At 34.4% G+C, this 16,425-nt stretch overlaps 1 protein-coding gene across 19 annotated transcripts in view; it reads right to left on the bottom strand.

Annotated features, from left to right (window-relative positions):
• Nucleotides 1–16,425, bottom strand: part of LRRIQ1 (leucine rich repeats and IQ motif containing 1) — a 111,796-nt gene that overhangs the window by 63,519 nt on the left and 31,852 nt on the right. For all 19 annotated transcript variants that reach the window (XR_004754247.1, XR_004754248.1, XR_004754249.1 and 16 more), the window contains 3 exons: nucleotides 10,238–10,711; nucleotides 7,993–8,131; nucleotides 6,080–6,199 (listed from right to left, as the gene is read on the bottom strand). Coding sequence is in view for 16 of the 19 variants with exons in the window: in XM_035338121.1 (XP_035194012.1) it covers nucleotides 6,080–6,199; nucleotides 7,993–8,131; nucleotides 10,238–10,711 (733 nt within the window). In the remaining 3 variants the exon portion in view is untranslated. The remainder of the gene's footprint in view (nucleotides 1–6,079; nucleotides 6,200–7,992; nucleotides 8,132–10,237; nucleotides 10,712–16,425) is intronic.

Consider the following 16,425-nt stretch of genomic DNA (forward strand, 5'->3'; position numbering starts at 1 on the left):
ATAATTGATTTGGAACTGTACAAAAATAAATGAATAATGAAAACTTCATGGTCCCAGAAAGTTTTCTTTCACATGAAAAAGTTGTATATCTACATACATACTTAACTCTCAAGAACCCTGAATCTCGTTGTTTATCAAACTCATTCATGACACACATTTTTTCCAGAAAAGCATTTCTGCCTTAAGCCTGACAGTTTTCAAAGGAAGCTTAAGATGTCCCTACGTTTTTTTTTTTTTTTTTTTTTTTTTTTTGAATATACAGATATGAAGTACAGATGGGTAAACAATAACCACAGTAACCTCAGCTTCTGAGGTTACATAGTTCAAGTAAGGACCAGAAATGAATGCTTCAAAAATCTTTTCAGATGTATATCCCAACCCACCTCAATAAATATCAGGCTCCTGGCACCTTCAGGCCACTCCTAAAATGGCTCTCAGACCCCAAACACACTCTTCCCCTATTAAAATGACAATAAGTTCCAGGTCTTCCCCTGCCTAATTCTGCCACATTACACAAACGTCCACCTTATCTATGGACTTTAGCTAGAAAGTCCATAGAAGCCTTTTTCTAAATCCTCCTACCTCTGAAGAAAATTAAAATATAAAAAATAATCAAAAAGACAATGAATTTACACAAACAAACAAAATCCACAAAGCCACAGAAACCCTAATTTCTACCCCTTAAATAATGTTTGTTGAAAGAACACACATTTTCAAAGGAAGATAACCCAAATTGTTCTATCAAGTTTTATAAAGAAATTCTAAAACCACAATGCAAAAGAAAGCTATATTTCAATTTGCAGTTTTGTCAAAGAAAGGGAAACTAAAAATAATTTCAAAAAATATATATAATTTAGCTAAACACAGATTCCAAATTATATCTTTAGTGTTATACATCATTGAGCGGGCTTTCCTCTGGAAAGTATTTTTTTGAATCTGGCTATTTGACCATTAATTAGATAGAGACAAGCCATGAAGATAGATTCTATTTAAAAATTAAAAGCATTTCAGTGGTATTATAGAACTGATATCTCATAGTAGAAGGCCAGAAAGCAAAGAGAGCATATTTAGCACCAGCTGTGAAGGGGGGGTGTTAGACATGGCTACAACTCCTTATATCTGTGTTTGTATTCATCAGAACCAGACTGCAACAAGCTACTTCCAGTGCTAAGGATATCTGTCTACTAGATAGCTGGAAAATATTTCAACATTTTATATAAGCATAATTGCTGAAACAGGTAGGAAAGAAGCCTTATGTATCTGATGATGTCACAGACTAATATGCCATTCATTAATGTAGCAGCTGAAGAAACAGAATCATATCAAGAGATCCTTTGTATACATTCGTTGAAAAGACTGATCTCCCAATATGTTACTCAAGACAGTCTTTTTTCCTCTACTCTTCAATGAAAAGGATGAATCTGAGCAAGTCATCAGACACTTTTTTGCTTTTCTGCTACACAATAACTTCATAACAAATTTCATATAAAAAGGAGATCATATTCTTTGTAGCATAAAACATAGGAAGGCTTGATTCTGGTCTGACATTTATAAGCAATTACAAGAGCATTCCTAAAAGTGTCAAGCTACAAGAAATATTATGGGGACCTTACAATCTATAGGATAACTATTTCCTGGCATAAGGCAGAAATCACTGACACAAGCACACAGTCACAAGCTCATGGTCTGAGACAAACCACATCATGAAGCATTCGTTATCTGAAATGAAAAAAAACATATTGCGTGTTTCGAGAAATTATATAAATCCACTTCAGCTCACCTCAAACCCAGTTGACTGGGCTCTTGAGAAGATCTTTAAGCAGTCAGACTGTCTGAACAATAAAGTGCAATATAGTAAGGATTCATCACCTTACACAAATACATTATAAAGGCAACTATATACTCTAGGAACACAGATAATTGATACCCAGCTGCTCTGGAAGGCAAGCAAAAAAAGGCTGTGTGGCTGAGTGTGGTTATATAAAAAATGTGAAGAAAACTCCCAGTCATGAATTTCAAAAGCTGTTCAATAGAATGGGATTTAAATATTCTATTTAAGCAAGCGCAGAAGAAGAACAACCCGTTGTCTCAGAGCAATGGATCTATTCCTTTTGATGAAGGAAGGTGTGATGGATTTCTCTTTAGTTTGGTTGCAACATATAAAGTTATTTGCTTTTTGAAAAAGTATTACTAGATATCCCTAACAACAACAAAAATAATAAAAAAAATGGTTTTAAAAATGTTACCCAATTTCTGTCATGTAACTGTCAGTATTTACATCTTGATGAGAATAAGATATATGTCCATATGCTGACTCAGTGTAGGAAAACAGTACTTTTCAACAAATTCTGTTCTCAACAAACTTACTCAACAAACTTACTCAACAAACACTGTTCTCAGCAAATAATTGTCTTAAAAGTGATCATACTCAATTAGTTCAACCTACTGACACTGACATTTTGGATTTTACTCTAATCATATTCTCATCAAAAAAGTAACAATGCTCATGGTTACATAGTCCAAAACGTAAGAGTTGTGTCAAACAAATGTGTTGTCAGATTTCATCCACCAGAGGTAAGGAGCTCTGCCTTGTAGAGCTCAACATTTGCTACATGGACGGAGTGTTGATGAAAAGTTGTCTTAAGATCGGCCTTCTGGAGCATACAGGCTGGAATTCTGCAAAGTCCACATGAAAGACAGGAAAATATCACTGAATACCAGGCTCATACTTTCAGAGACATCTGCTGGCCAGATCTTTCATATCATCTGGAATAGCCTGTTTGACATTGCACAATACAACAGACATAAAACACTACTGCTTTCAATAGGTTCTGAATACCTTTGGCAATGTATGGGAACTGATATGGCTGCAAGAAGATATCAGTAATTGTAAAGGTGAAATGATTACTATTCATGCTATTGTGAGCTAGATAAAGGTCTTTCCTCCAGCTCAGTCGCACACAATTCATTTTTCACATGATATGGTGCCAGAGACTTGTAGTAATATATCACTGCTCAATGTACTTAACTGTAGAAAACAGGTCTTTGGAAAAGACTACAGTTTTCCCCATGCTGTTTTGTAACCTCAACTTCCACAAAGCACTTTGTATACAGAACTTGTCATAAAGACATAAAACAGTTATTTAATTAGGACTGGTACCTAATGAGAGACCAGTCTTCATCAGCATAGTAATATTTTAAACAGTTTAAACAGAAGCTTGCACACCAGTGGCTTTGTGAATTGTTATATAATACAAAATGAAATAATTACAACAGAAATATTTCATAATGCTGGTATAAAAATAATGACAACATGACAAAATTATTCAAAACTATTCAAAAAACTATTCAAAAAACATTTGGACAAGATTTACTATGTTTGCATTAACGTGTGATAAGAAAATATTTTTCTCCCAATTTCTCCCAGCACAAAATGGTTTACATGCATTTTTCTCCTCTTTCACACCCTATTATATGGGATCTCTTTGTCCAGCAGTATGTACTCCTCCCTACACACTTGTTTGAGGCCCAACACTTGTTTTTGTTATAACACAGGCCAGAAAGGATCACCCATCCCTATTTCATAATACGTTTTCAGTAGGTCTATTATAGTTAAGCCATACATTTCTTACAATCTCTTCAGTGAACACAGGATACATGCTTGAAACAAACAAAGGAAAAAATATGACAAACATCACAGGGCATAAGAAATTTCTGAATTCCAGTTACAGCCAATCTTGAAAATCAAAACAATCACTGAACAAAGGATAACTTTTCTGGGCCTATACATTTAAAATTTATCACATACACAGCTATGTAGAAAAAATATATTCTTATATTTTTCACCACAAGAAGTTAAGGTTTTGAGTAATTTGTTTGACAAGAATTTCCAGTTCAGCCTTTGGGCCTGGTGTGCAAATTAAAATGTCAGTTCATGGTTCTCCTATCATGATCTGAACAAAATAATTTTATTCAAGCACTGTTTCCTAAAAACATGTTTTTCTTCCTTCTTAATACACTAAACTACAATTTGGAAAAAATCACGCCAGAGGGTGATACAGTGCAAGGCTCTCTCAAATTACTTGGCCTTTTTTTTTTTTTTTTTTTTTTTTTTCCTGCCTCCCTGACTCCTCCCTTTTCTCCCTGGCCTCAGAAGCACCTGTCCAGGTGTCAATGCCATGCCAATGGATGAACAAAACTACTCATGTAGTTTTCATTTTTTTTTTTTTTTTCAGAAAAAAATGAAACAAAACAAGTAAAAAATAAAATCACAAGATTATTGGCAGGACAGAGTGTAACAACCATGGCTCAACTGACACATGGCATATGAGACTCTGGACTACAGGCTGAATAATTCAAAACAGGGTATTTTCCTTCATTTGTACATAAGAACAGATATTTCTTTACTGTGTGAAAAAATAAAACCTTCCACTTTCTGCTTTTTATTATTCTAGAAAGAAGCCAAGGATCAGAGAACATCAGCTAATGAGACTCTTCTTTTTTGTATATGTATATTTTAAAATTAAAAAAAAAAAAAAAACTAAACTAAAATTTATGCCAGATCTCTACATTTACACACACACATTTCCTGTCTACAAATGATTCCTGCAACTCTCCAGCATTTTGCATTATCTTACAATAGGATAGTAATTCTGAAAATCTATCTTAAAATAGATGCTGAAAGAGGGAAGACAAAATAATATTGTAAGCTATCAAGTCACCAGAAATCAGTTGGTACAAAGTCCAACTATTTTCTAATGGGGACAGGGAAATGGGACATAAGAAGGTTGATATTCAGATGACCAAAGACTGATGAACTTTAAATCGTGCTGCTTCAACTAAAAACATACTTGATTTTCATAACTCTCTATGAGCCACACAAGCATGTGATAATAAATAGGATCTAATCCTGCCAGTAGCAGAGCTATCACATCAATCTCCATTGCAAAATTACAGTGGACCCTTGGAAAGATGCAGCAGCTGAATGAGCAACTATAAGCACACATAGACAAAGATTCATTAAGAAAAGCCCTCAGTCATATCCACTTAAGTCTCAAATGATATCAGTTTGCTTTGCATTACCAGAAAGCACAAATAAAGAGAACAAATGTGAACAATTAGAGAAAGCAGTGCTCCAGACAGATAAATAGGTGAATAAGTCATTAACAGCTGCCTTACTATGCATACTGAGTCTAGAACAAATGGAGAAAATGTCTATTAAGTCTACAAGGGACAAAATTAGCTTAAAGATTATTTTCCTTGCTTACTGAATGATAATATTTATCTTGTGAACAATTTTATTTTCTACCTTATTATTCCTAAATAATTACAAAATTAATTTGAAGCTTGTTTTTATTTCTTAGAACTGAAACTTCTGGCCCAATTTAAATGCTTTGAAATTTAAAGGACTTTATTAACTCTATATAATTTGCAAAAAAAATAATAGTAATCATTTCTGGATTTTTTTTTAAATTTTTTTCTTGATTTAACTATATTTTTTTCCTTTTTTTTTTTACCACTGTATTCAGACTTAAGCTGTTTTCAGCACTTTATTTCGGAGATAAATGAAGAGCTAATAAGCTCACCGCTTCACCTCTGTTTTGGGGGAGGGGGTTCTTTTTACTGGTATCCTACAACACTGAATCTCAGCTGTATTTTCTGTATTTTCAGCTATATTGTTTTCATTCTCTCATGAACAAAAAACATATTAATACATTGTTGGCATTATAATCAGTTACTAAAATACTAAAAAGCTAAACATTTTAGAACAAAAGGTATTTTCCTTATTCTCATTTGTTTGTCCTTTAACTGTGAAAATATATGGATTTCTATAGTTGTTTTGACATTAATAGCACAGTAACTATGAGAGCATCTCAAAGAGCAGGAAGCAATTAATTCATGACAATTACATTTAAATGAGTTATAGGTACCAAATGCTTCTTTATTTCTGGACATCCAATATGTTAATTCTTGTCCTGGTAGTCTTTTCAATTTATTTTATTTTCAAAACTCACACGATTGTTTTAGAATAATATTTTTTACATGACATGTAAATTTTTATGCAAATGACAATGCTTACTTCATAAAACATGAAATCATCCACATTTATTTCTTCATATTCATCCTCCACTTCATCTCTTTTAACAGCTGCAAGAGCACTGGCCAGTTTCCTTCGCAAAAGAAAGCCCTTCCAAGATGCCTAAACAAAAAATTTAAAGCATGTTATACAAAGTCATAGATCAAACCCAATTCCAGATTCTCTATGTTATCCCATTAGGAAGATAAAACATCTTGGGCCCTGGTTTAATAGCTCAATGATCTGTTTTTTGAACTTTATGTGACATTTAAAACTACAAGACAAATTAAATGCCAGCACATGTCTAAAGCTTAGAGTACTCAGGAGGCTCTCCACAAGTAAGCAGAAAGGAATCCTGCAACTCCCTCAACTACAAACCTGGGTCAACTAATTAATTATTTGACAATTCCTTCAGGGACTATTATAAACTGAAAGGAATGACTACGTATGAAAAAGCTGAGTGTTAACTTTCAAATTACTGAGAATAAAAATACACTTATACTAAATGCCTTATAGTTTACAAGTAGCTATTCTGGGAGATATCTCATGCAATTGACCTAGGTCAGTCACTCTCTCTTAACTGTCTAAGATCTTTATTAAAAAAAATATTACCAGTAGGAATAACTGTATCTAAGAAAAAGAAGCACATTAGGAATTAAATGCTAGAAAAAGAAGGTGTTCCAAACACATGACAATCAAACCAAAAGAAAACATTTCAGAGATGAAAATTAAATAAATGGAAATAGGAATACTAAATTAGATTACACCCAAATCATTTGATGTAATTATAATCCAAGATGCCCTAAGCATTTAAATACTGTGTAAAACACTGTCCTGAAGAGTAGTGTTGTCGGAGTAGTGCTGGCAACATTTAAAGGCTTTGTAATGAAGGCACTAAAACAGGAAGGGTAAATCTCATATTCAGACTTAAAATTTAGCTTATTAATTTTTAATAAATGATTTTATAATTGCATAAATTATTAAAAACACTGCTGTCTTTACACATACAATTCCCGATCTATATACAAATTATTAAATGTATTAGATCTGCTTTCTTATCATTTCATTGGTGTTATTTTCCTACAGATTTTCTTAACCATCCAGAAAGAATAGCCTGATATTACAAAGCAATCAAGTAAGAAATACATTTCATTCAATAAATGCAATTAGTTTTTACAAATGCAAAGGAGAAAACAAGTCGTAATGGTACATACAGAAGGATAAACTGTAAGGCATCTGTTAACACAGATCTATGAATGCACGAGATCAGTGCTCAGTTGAGATCAAAAATGACAAATTATAGTAACTTTTAAGAAACGACATGAAAACTCCCTTATGGATAAATTCATGATATACCTACCTCTGGAATTCAGTTCTAGTCACTTCTTTAAAATAGGATATAATAGAATAAGGTAAAGATATAGGAATAAAAAGATAGGAAGCACAGAGTAATGTGAAAAGAGACTAAATGGACTGAGGTTTTATTAAGGAAAGATTGAATAATGGAGATGGGTATAAGAGAGACATACAAATCCATAAATATTAAAAGGGTATTTATTTCCATATTAACTTTGGAAATTAAATTTGGAAAAGGTTTGAAACAAACAAAAGAAAGTAAAAACATTTTATTCAGTATATAATTTTGTGGATCTCTACACTTTAATATATAGATAATACTTGGTGTATAAAGGGCATTTTTTTAATGCTTCTACAGAAGCTTTTTTTTTTTTTTTTGTAAAGAAAGCTTTGAGAAACTTCAATCTTAAAATTTTTAAATAAAACACACACAAAAAAACTTTAATTACAGAACTATTGATAAGATCATAAGTAAAAATAGACAGAAGATGACAAGTACACAAAATTAGTTTTTTTTGTATTTAATCTGAAAATAAGTAAAGAGAATGTCGCAAACTAACCTGGATTAGAGTGGCAGCTTCATTCTTCCATCTTGAAACCTCTGTAAAATGATTATTCCTTGTTTTGGTGCAGTTAGTTTTCCTCCTGGCATGGTACTTCTTCCAAAGGGACTGGATCGCTGATGCTGCCATATGCAGCCTAGTAAGGAATAAGTACCGTTATGGATAACACAACCTCACCAGAAAAACTGGATTGTCATAGCTGCCTAACTATAACCAAAAAAAACCTGAAAGAATAGTGTTATGCACTGAGAAAAATAGAATGCTCAACCATTAAACTGTAAAGAAATTACAACACGGATGTGATACACATGTACAGAAACACAGGAGGATATTTACAACATTTGGAAGACCAATTTAACTAAGAGGACTACCCTCTACTGGGCATTGTTCCCTATACATTAATTAAAGAAGAAGTGTCTCTTCAAAGGAAATATCAGGAGCAGAAGTAGCTTAATAATGACTGAATAACCTATTGGAAAGATCCACTTGTCTCCACAGTCTATATAGAAAAATACTAAAGTGAGCTAAGGTGAATAATTCCAACAGAGCAAACTTAGCATTTTTCTAAGATAGGAATGTTTTCTAAGTTACTGTTTAAAAAGCACTGATTACAGGTTACTTAGGCTTGCTAAGTGATTGAACTCCCTAAACATTAATTAAATGTTAATTAAATTTAATTAATTAAATTTAATTAATTAAATTTATCTGATGGAGAAAAAGTTTAATGGGAGCTTTGTATTACATTATTATCTTGGAATACTTCTCTCCACAAAATCCTCATTTCAGCTTCTTAGTGGGTTTAAGAAAACGTGTCTAAATTTCCTCCAGACTTTACACATTTTACACTTTACAGTGTATAGTGCATTTATTAATATAGTACTTTTCAGCGAAAAAGATGCTCCAGCACAAGTCACAGCACACTTCAGAGGTCAAGCCAGAGTAAAGGAGATAAAATATTCATTTTTTAAAGCATTTTTTTCCTTAAAATGTGTTTATTAAGTTTACCTACCTCAAAACATGGTTTGCTTACAAGCTTTGCATCCATAAAAATGAGCTGAGTTTAAAAAAACTTCAATTAAGTTTGTATTCTGTATTGAAGAGAACTGTTCAACAACTGGCTACAGGATGAATTTGAAATACTAACTAAGAACTCTAAACAAACTTTTCAAAAATATTTTTTTTGAGGCACTCAACTGCCATAATCGACTACTGTAGTCTGATTTTCAAATTCCTGAGAGGCAATGATGAATTCTATGGTCTTCCTGAATAATAATTTTTATGACAAACTTTTAGTGTCTTAAAAATCAAACAACTCACCACTACTGCCCATTTACCATAAGTCTAACCAGAATGAAGAAGCACACCTTCCCATGCTTGATTCTCACACTGTATTCAAGACATGTACTTTTGAAACTGAATACTTATGAAGCTGTAACTAAAAGTTTGTATCTCCAGGGCAAAATCTCTAGCTTCTATTTTTCCTGGCTGTACATCCAGAACCATATACCAGCAGCAGATACATTCTGAAGAGGTAATAAACCAGTCTGTTTTATGCAAGAGAGTATTTAGGGGCACAGAACAAGTTGAACTGGCCCTTCACCCCTGCCTCTACTTGTAAGAAGTGGGTTGAGGCATGTTGGAGGAGTACCAAGAGCAGGGCAGACTGTTAGCTCTTCAGTCATCACAACAGCAGGAGCCTGGCCTAAGGTCAAGGGAGTCAGATGGTAGATTTAAGCAACTTTTCCATCTTGCTTTCTAAATGATATCAACTGTAAACTTTACACAGATGAATCTTGAGTGCCTAATGAGCAGTACAGCAAAAAAACTTACACTAGTTTATAGTTCAAACTCCCTCAAAATTCCAACAAACCACCAAGCCTTTTCATCCTTAATGTTGTAAATTACTTGTGCATTTATGAGTTGATGTCATAAATGTATTGCAAAAAATAAGGAAAAGTTAGGAGGCCAAGTGAAAGTTTCAAAATTCTCTGATTAGACAGTATTTTAAAATTATTTTAAGTATATACTTATCTATATTCTAATCTACTGACACAATACCATATGGGATTGTTGTTAATATGTTATTCCAGTGTGCATCACCTTAAAGTACTTTGCTGTCTAGTAAGCTTCAAAATATTACTTTCACACTATCTGATCACACATCTATGTTTTAAACAGGAAATTCTCACTTATTGCCTATCCATCTAATCTATCTGAAAACAGCCCAACATCCATGTCTTACCTTTCTGTATCATTATCAAAATGCTGAAGATCTCTTCCCACATTACTTGATATAATTGACTGTTGCAATTTGAGCTGGGCTGACATGTTATTGTTGCCTTTGCTCTCCTCACTGTAATTAATACAAGATTCAATGTTCTTCTGCTTCACTCTATGATCTTCCTTATTTTCCTTTTGGTGCACAGGTATGGAGGAGTTAATGAATGTGGCCTTAATATGGCCAGTAGTAATCCATCTTTCAGAAGGATCCAACAAGACCTGTTTATTTTCTGTCGCACCCATGATAAAGAGGTTATTTTCCTGTAGGCAGCCAGTGGATGTTTGCTTTAAATGATTTTGCAGTGCTTCTGGTCTATCTCTGTCAGTAACGTTTAGTTCACCATACTCATGCGCACATCGATGTTCAATGCTAAGTTTCATCAACTGATTAAAATACCAGCATTGTCTCTGTGCAGCATCAATGGAAGAGGCAATTCTGAAGAAAGATAAAAATGAGATCACATATATTTCAGACTGTAAGAACACTTTAAAAATATATATTCCCTCTATTAATTGGTAAACTACTCTATATTTTCATGTATCCTACTTGTTTTCTTATTCTTATGGTTAACAGTAATTACTCTAACAATTAGTTTCAGCATTTAAAAATTTTAACTACACTCTTTTGGTAATATCTCAAATATACTAAGATATATTAGCTTTCTTGTTTTATGTCTTTTTGTTTTTTTTAATGGTTTCAGTCTGAAATAGCCATTATGGCATGCATTTCACTGTTCATTTTCTATGTGGTTACAAAGCCAAAATTTTTAGAGTATTTGATGCAAGTTAGTTATAAATCCCTTAATACCTTAATAGTCTTAATAATCTTTTATAATCCTTTTTTTTTTTTTAATTTTAGCAACTAATACAAAAATAACAATAACTTTTAAATTTACATTAGAACTATAGCAACAATACCCAAACTTAGATTCAAACCAACAAACCACAATGCCTAAAGTGAATTCAGGAAAATGGAAACTTTTAAATGTCAATACTTTTATTAATATATAGGAAGATGCCACACTGAACTTCAGGAAGAGTTAAAATTCTCTGCATTTTTTTTTTCCTGGTTAAATACTAGTGGAGTTCCTTTGTTCACTTTTGACTTCTAATTTTATAAGCTGTATAAGTCTGGTATAGTAATGAAATGGAGTAAAAGAGCCATACAAAGCATCTGCTTTCCTGTCTGATTGTCAGAAAGAGCCCTGCAACATTAACCTATGAAGTCTGGCTCTGATTAGTTGTGCTACACCATCCAAGTGACTAGGACAAGTAAGAGCAAATATGGACTAATTGTTACAGATACAGAAGGCTGTCTGTATTTAGACAGTGTTTATCTATTGTAATAGATAGCAGGTACTTTTGGAACCCACATAATGTTTTCCTTTGATACTACAGATAGATGCAGAGATCTGTAATCTGGAGCTATTTTCAGAGGAGCAAAAAGTCAATTCTAAGTCAGCAACACAAGATAAAAAAGTTGAAATAAGATCAATTCTCTTGGGGGTCTGGAAAAATTAGGTCCTAAGATAATAGTTTGAATAACAAAATTTCCTGTTCATCATTCTTAAAAGGCAAAGCTTTTATAATATTTTACCGTGAAAAGTCTATTTAACTAAATAACTATATCCTCTAGTAAAGTTTAACTAAGAACTTTACAGATTTTTAAGAACACATAGATCTTACTGGAGGAAAAAAGACACTAATTCTTTCTCTGCTAGTGCAAGTTCAGTACTGTCATGTAAAGTAAGAACAGCTAAATTTGAAGCCAGATTCACACAGCATAATTATACAACTCATGCATTAGCTGTACACTGGATTGCCTATTACACAGTATTTTCTTTCCTGTTAATTCCACAAATATAGCAACAATTCCTCAAAAGATTTAAACCACCACAAATATTTGCTTGAGGATCTAAAAAGTTCTAGCTGTCTCCTCCTACACAGTAAGTACAGTAATTTATTCAATAAGAAATACTAGTAAAATATTTCAGAAGTTTGGTTAGAAGAGGAAAAAAATAACATGGGAAAAAAACATGTTATTTTACATACTGGGCAATATAAGCTTTTGTATGATGAAAAGTACACTCCTAAAAGATTATCCTAAGTATACTTATTCATTCTAAACCAACAAAAAAAGAAACGGAAGGGGAGGGGAGGGGAGGGAAGGGAAGGGAAGGGAAGGGAAGGAACTTAACAGAACCGGATACTTGTGCATCTTCTCCCTTGTCAGGTCTAACAGCATCATGAATAGCTTTTTCACGCTTTCAGTGTCTATACACGTGGCAAGTAGAAACAGCAGGGGAGGCTGAAGACAACATGAAATTCATATGGGAAATAACTGTGTGGTCACCAAGGATCATGTGTTACTTTTTTTTTTTTTTTTTTCTATTTTTCCCACAAGCAGCTTTTGCCTTCCAAAAGCTGATTGTGGGAAAAAAAAATACTAATTAACTGTAATTACTAATTAACTGTAACTGTATTTGGGATTCTTCTGCAAAATTAAACAAACAACAACTATATATATTTATATATATAAAAAAGTAAAAGGGAGGGGAGAAGAGGGAAGAAAGGGGAGAGGAAGACAAAATACTGTTCAGTAGGGTTGTGGCAGGATCATCCTATCAAAGCACTGCAGATTTCTCAGTGTCTTGACTGCATTCTTGATACCAGAGACTTGGTCCTGAAGACCACTTACTCAAAACACAAAAAGGAAGCAGCTATTATGGAAAATATGCAGGATTGATTTACTTTTTTACTGGGGAAAAAATAAAGAAAAAACAACAAAAGTAAAGCCAACCACATACTAAGGAGGAGAGAAAACAAAGAAAGAAATATATAAGTATTAAGACTTTTGATACTATATTTCCTTTTCAGTTACTGTAAATTTGCCTTTGAGACCTTTTTGGCATTATAGATCAAGGGATCTTGTCACACTAACTCTTCTGGAATTGCTTTTTAGTTGAAGTACAAACAACATTTTTAGTGTAAGTTGGCATCTAGACAAAACAAGAACTGTGATTGCCCTGACGGAAGCACCAGTGTCCCTACTCTCAGGATGCTTACTAAGTCACGTAATGTTGAACACGGCAGACTAACTACAGCAAGTTTTACAGCTTCCAGTTTTGATGAGCACATTCCCTTGTGTTTAATGGCCAGTCACCCACAGTCTTGATAGAATCTTAACCAGGGAAAGCTTATTATATCCCATGTAAATTTTAGAACAGCCACAAAGCTTCTGCACTGCTGGGAGAAGGGAATACTAAAACAGAAGAGGAAGAGATGGGTCTTCATCATAAGCTTCACAAGATTTGATCTTCATCACAAGATCACAAGATTTTAATGTGCTGGTACAGCAGCCGTGCTCTTACTTAAGGACCAAGATACTACTTTCACAAACAAATGCTACAAACAGAAAGCTACCTGTAGCTTTCTAATGAAAAAAAAAAAATCTCTCAACTTGAGTTAAGGTTTTCCAGAGACTTCAAGGAAAGATAGAAGCACTAGAATCAGATTGTAATCCACATGGAAGTTTAAGCTTTGAAAGCTTGCCTACAGAGCTGACACATTTTACATAGAATTTCATCCTGCAGTGACCACTATGTTATTCAAATAACATCATTTTGTCACAATGAGATAGTAAAAATGATATGGAAAGGTCAGTAGAACAAACCTCTTGGAGGCAAAAAAAGCCAGCTGACAAAAAAGCCAGTTCTACCCAGCACTGGCAGTTACCTCCTGGTCACTGCAGCCCTGGTGAGGCCACACCTGGTATTTTGTTCATTTCTGGATTCCCCAGTACAAGAGGGACATAGAACTACTGGAGCAAGTCCAGAGGAGGGCTACTGAGATGATTATAGGACTGGAGCACCTCTCATAAGAGGAAAGACTGAGAGAACTGGGCCTGGTTAGCCTGGAAAAGAGAAGACTGAACAGAGACTTCATCAATGTGTATAAATATCTGAGGGGAGGGTGTCAAGAGGATCGAGACAGTCTTTTCAGTTGTGTTCAGCAACAGGACGAGAAGTTCCAGCTGAATATGAGAGGGCACTTCCTTACTGTGAGGGTGACAGAGCACTGGCACAGGTTGCCCAGAGAGTTTGTGGAGTCTCCATCTCTAGATTTTAAAAACCCACCTAGATGCCATCCTGTGTGACATGTTCTAGGTGATCCTACTCGGCAGGGGGTTGGACTAGATGATCTTCAGAGGTTCCTTCCAGCCTCAGCCATTCTGTGATTCTGTGATTATTCTACCCTTAACTGTGTGCTAGTTAAAATTATGCTTAATGTCACTTTGCAACTCTACGGTGATTTTCAATAGTCAGTTAAACTAACTTTTTGTTTAAAATGCAAATTGTCATTCAATCATGTTTGTAAGTCCTTTACAAACACATGGAAAAGACCATTATTTACATATTCTCTCGTGCAGACCTGCTTATGAAATTCCTGTAATTTTCACTATATTATACATACAAGTATTTATAAAGTTCCACTAGCCAGACATCAGAATACCTGATTAATGAAAACAAATTACTGTAGCCAAGGTATCGTATTAGTTTTTTATATGATTACTCACTACATGACAAGCATGCTAAGAACACTGAACTTGCATGCAGAAACAGCACAAACAATTGAACTGAGCAGCAGTGGTGTATGAAACATGGATTAGGGAAACAAGCAGTGATTACTTTTGGCAGCTTACATACTTGAGGTCGCACCTACAGGGGCTCATAACTTAGCAAGATGTGAAACAGACAGAAGTTTGATATATTTTTGGCCTGTTCTTTAGCAACGTCACATTAATTCAGTCTGTTTGGAGAAAGTATTGCCGTATGTACATATAATAGCTGTGCTTTTAAGGCTTACAAACAAACCGGGTTTAGTTGCTTTCACAAACTGCAGTTTTCAATGGTTATTAAATCATCCAGAAAAAGTATATTTAGTCAAAATGAAACATAGAGGGCTTTAACACAAAAAAAATCATTTTAAGACTAAAGTTGATGCAATACGCTTCAACTATCTCAAAGTTATAAATTTGTAAGTTTTTGTGGATGAACTGTTGAAACCTGAAAAAAAAAAAAAAACAACACCAAAACAAACAAACCTAAAAAACAACAACAACAACAACAAAAAGAAACATACACTCAGGAAAGAAAATACATTTACATAATCTCTTCTTCTTCCTGCTATTGCTCTTCTCAAACATCTGAAAGCTCCTTATACAAAAACTTAACACAGTATCATAGACAAATTCTCACTGCAAGAAACATCAGTAGCTCTCTGGTCCAATCTCCTGCTTCAGAGCAAGGTTAGCTCTGAGATCAGACCAGGACTTTTTCTGCTCAGGGCTTTTTCCAGTCATGTCTTGAAAATCTCCAGGAGTGGAGACTGTGCAACCTCTCTGAGCAAACTGTTGCAATGCATCACTATCCTAATGGTGAAAAGGTTTTTCCTTATGTCCAGTTGTATGGGGTCTGGCTGGGATGGAGTTCATTCTCTTCATAGCAGCCTGTATGACACTGTGGCTACAACTGTTTTGATAGCACACCAGTAAACAGTGTGCTACCAAAACCATTGCTGAAAGATGCTTGTACAGAATCAAGACCTTCTCTGTTTCTCACTCTGTCACCCTGAGTGGGTAGGCTGGAAGTAACCAGGCCAGCCGACTTGAAATGACCAAAATGATATTTCATCCTATATGATGTCATGCTCAGCAATAAAAGTGGGGGTGTAGTCTTTCCAAGGCAGCCATTCCTTGGAGAATGGCTAGGAATTGGTCTTTTGGTGGGGGGTGCTGAATGATTGTTTTTCCATCACTGGGGTGTTTTCTTTTTGTATTCTTCTGTGCCCATGCCCCCTTTATTTCTCTTATTAAACTGTTTTTATCTCAGTCCATGGGATTTTCTCACTTCTCCTTTGATTCTCTCCCCTATCTTTATGTTGGGAGTGGGAAGGAGTGAACAAGCAGTTACTGTGTTCTTAGTTACTGGCTAGGATCAACCCACCATACCAGTCTGAACTTCCCTTTTATCAGCTCTGGTCCATCCTCCTGCTATGCACCACTGCAAAAAGCTTGGCTCTGTCTTCTCAGGCACTTGCTCAAAACTTCTGACTGTCTCAGGGGCAATGCACTGAAATTGTTCCAGTTTA

The sequence above is a fragment of the Oxyura jamaicensis genome, chromosome 1 (assembly GCF_011077185.1).
Source record: "Oxyura jamaicensis isolate SHBP4307 breed ruddy duck chromosome 1, BPBGC_Ojam_1.0, whole genome shotgun sequence".
In the NCBI taxonomy this organism is placed as follows: Eukaryota; Metazoa; Chordata; class Aves; order Anseriformes; family Anatidae; genus Oxyura; species Oxyura jamaicensis.